Source organism: Bison bison, unplaced genomic scaffold (genome assembly GCF_000754665.1).
Source record: "Bison bison bison isolate TAMUID 2011002044 unplaced genomic scaffold, Bison_UMD1.0 scf7180017864360, whole genome shotgun sequence".
In the NCBI taxonomy this organism is placed as follows: domain Eukaryota; kingdom Metazoa; phylum Chordata; class Mammalia; order Artiodactyla; family Bovidae; genus Bison; species Bison bison.
Window position 1 is genome coordinate 1,362,290 of NW_011494932.1, and position 984 is coordinate 1,363,273.

Genomic DNA, 984 nt, shown 5'->3' on the forward strand with positions numbered 1-984 from the left:
GCCCTGCCAGGCTGCTTCCCCCTCGAGGCTCCTCTCCAAGCCACTTGGCATCTGACCTCCTCCCAGCAGGGTGGGCGCCAGCACCTGGTGGGCCCTCCTGAGCCCTGGGCAGTGGTGTGCGTGCCCAGAGCAGGGAGGAGGGCTTCTGGGGGTTGGGGGTGCTGGGACATTGGGCTGCTGAGGGTGTGACCTCTCTCCACTGCAGGCATCTACATCCTTATCGCCGTGGGTGCTGTGATGATGTTCGTTGGGTTCCTGGGCTGCTACGGGGCCATCCAGGAGTCCCAGTGCCTGCTGGGCACGGTAAGGTCCTGGGCTGGGTATGGGGTCGGGGGGGAGGGCTGCAGGGTGGGCCAGGGGGCAGAACCAGGAGTTCGGTGCCAGCCCGGCCCTGCGAACCTCCCTCAAGTGCCAGCTCTCTGGTTGCCCCAGTTTGTTCTCAGACCCCACCATGGCAGACTGCTGCTATATCGAGTTTTTTGTCTAGTTCCTGGTTATAAGTCCAAGTTGTTTTTCTCTCTCTTCTTTGTTAAAACGAGCCACAGATATAGTAAAGGGTGAGTCCCTGCCCAGGTGTGGCCTCAGGTATCCCTGGGAAGTCACCCATCCACGGGAAGCAGAGGCCTGGCCGTGCTGCCCAGGGCCTGGCGTCTGGGTGGCGTGGGCTGGGGAGTCTGCGCCTGTGTCTCCGTGGGGGGGTCCCGGGTGCACCACAGTGACTCCCCCGCCGCTTCCCACAGGCTTTGCTCCCTGTCCCCTCCCACCTGCCCAGAGCCAGCCTTGCCATCCCCCCACCCAGCCACCCTGTCCTCCAGAGCCCAGTCTCTCGGGGCTGATGAGAAGGGTGGCAGGTAACTGCCAGCCCGAGTCCTAGACGCTGCTTCACACAGTTCATCCCCCATCAGGGCTGGGGCGGGTGGGTACTGCCGAGCGCCCCACACGCGCCCGTGGGCCCCTGGGGTGCTCGTCATCTGTGGCAGGGGG

At 64.6% G+C, this 984-nt stretch overlaps 1 protein-coding gene across 1 annotated transcript in view; it reads left to right on the forward strand.

Annotated features, from left to right (window-relative positions):
- CD81 (CD81 molecule) overlaps positions 1 to 984 on the forward strand; it is a 21,010-nt gene that overhangs the window by 17,737 nt on the left and 2,289 nt on the right. The window contains exons 3-4 of the mRNA XM_010855227.1: positions 206 to 557; positions 621 to 705. Coding sequence (XP_010853529.1) covers positions 238 to 557; positions 621 to 705 — 405 coding nt within the window. The 5' untranslated portion in view covers positions 206 to 237. The remainder of the gene's footprint in view (positions 1 to 205; positions 558 to 620; positions 706 to 984) is intronic.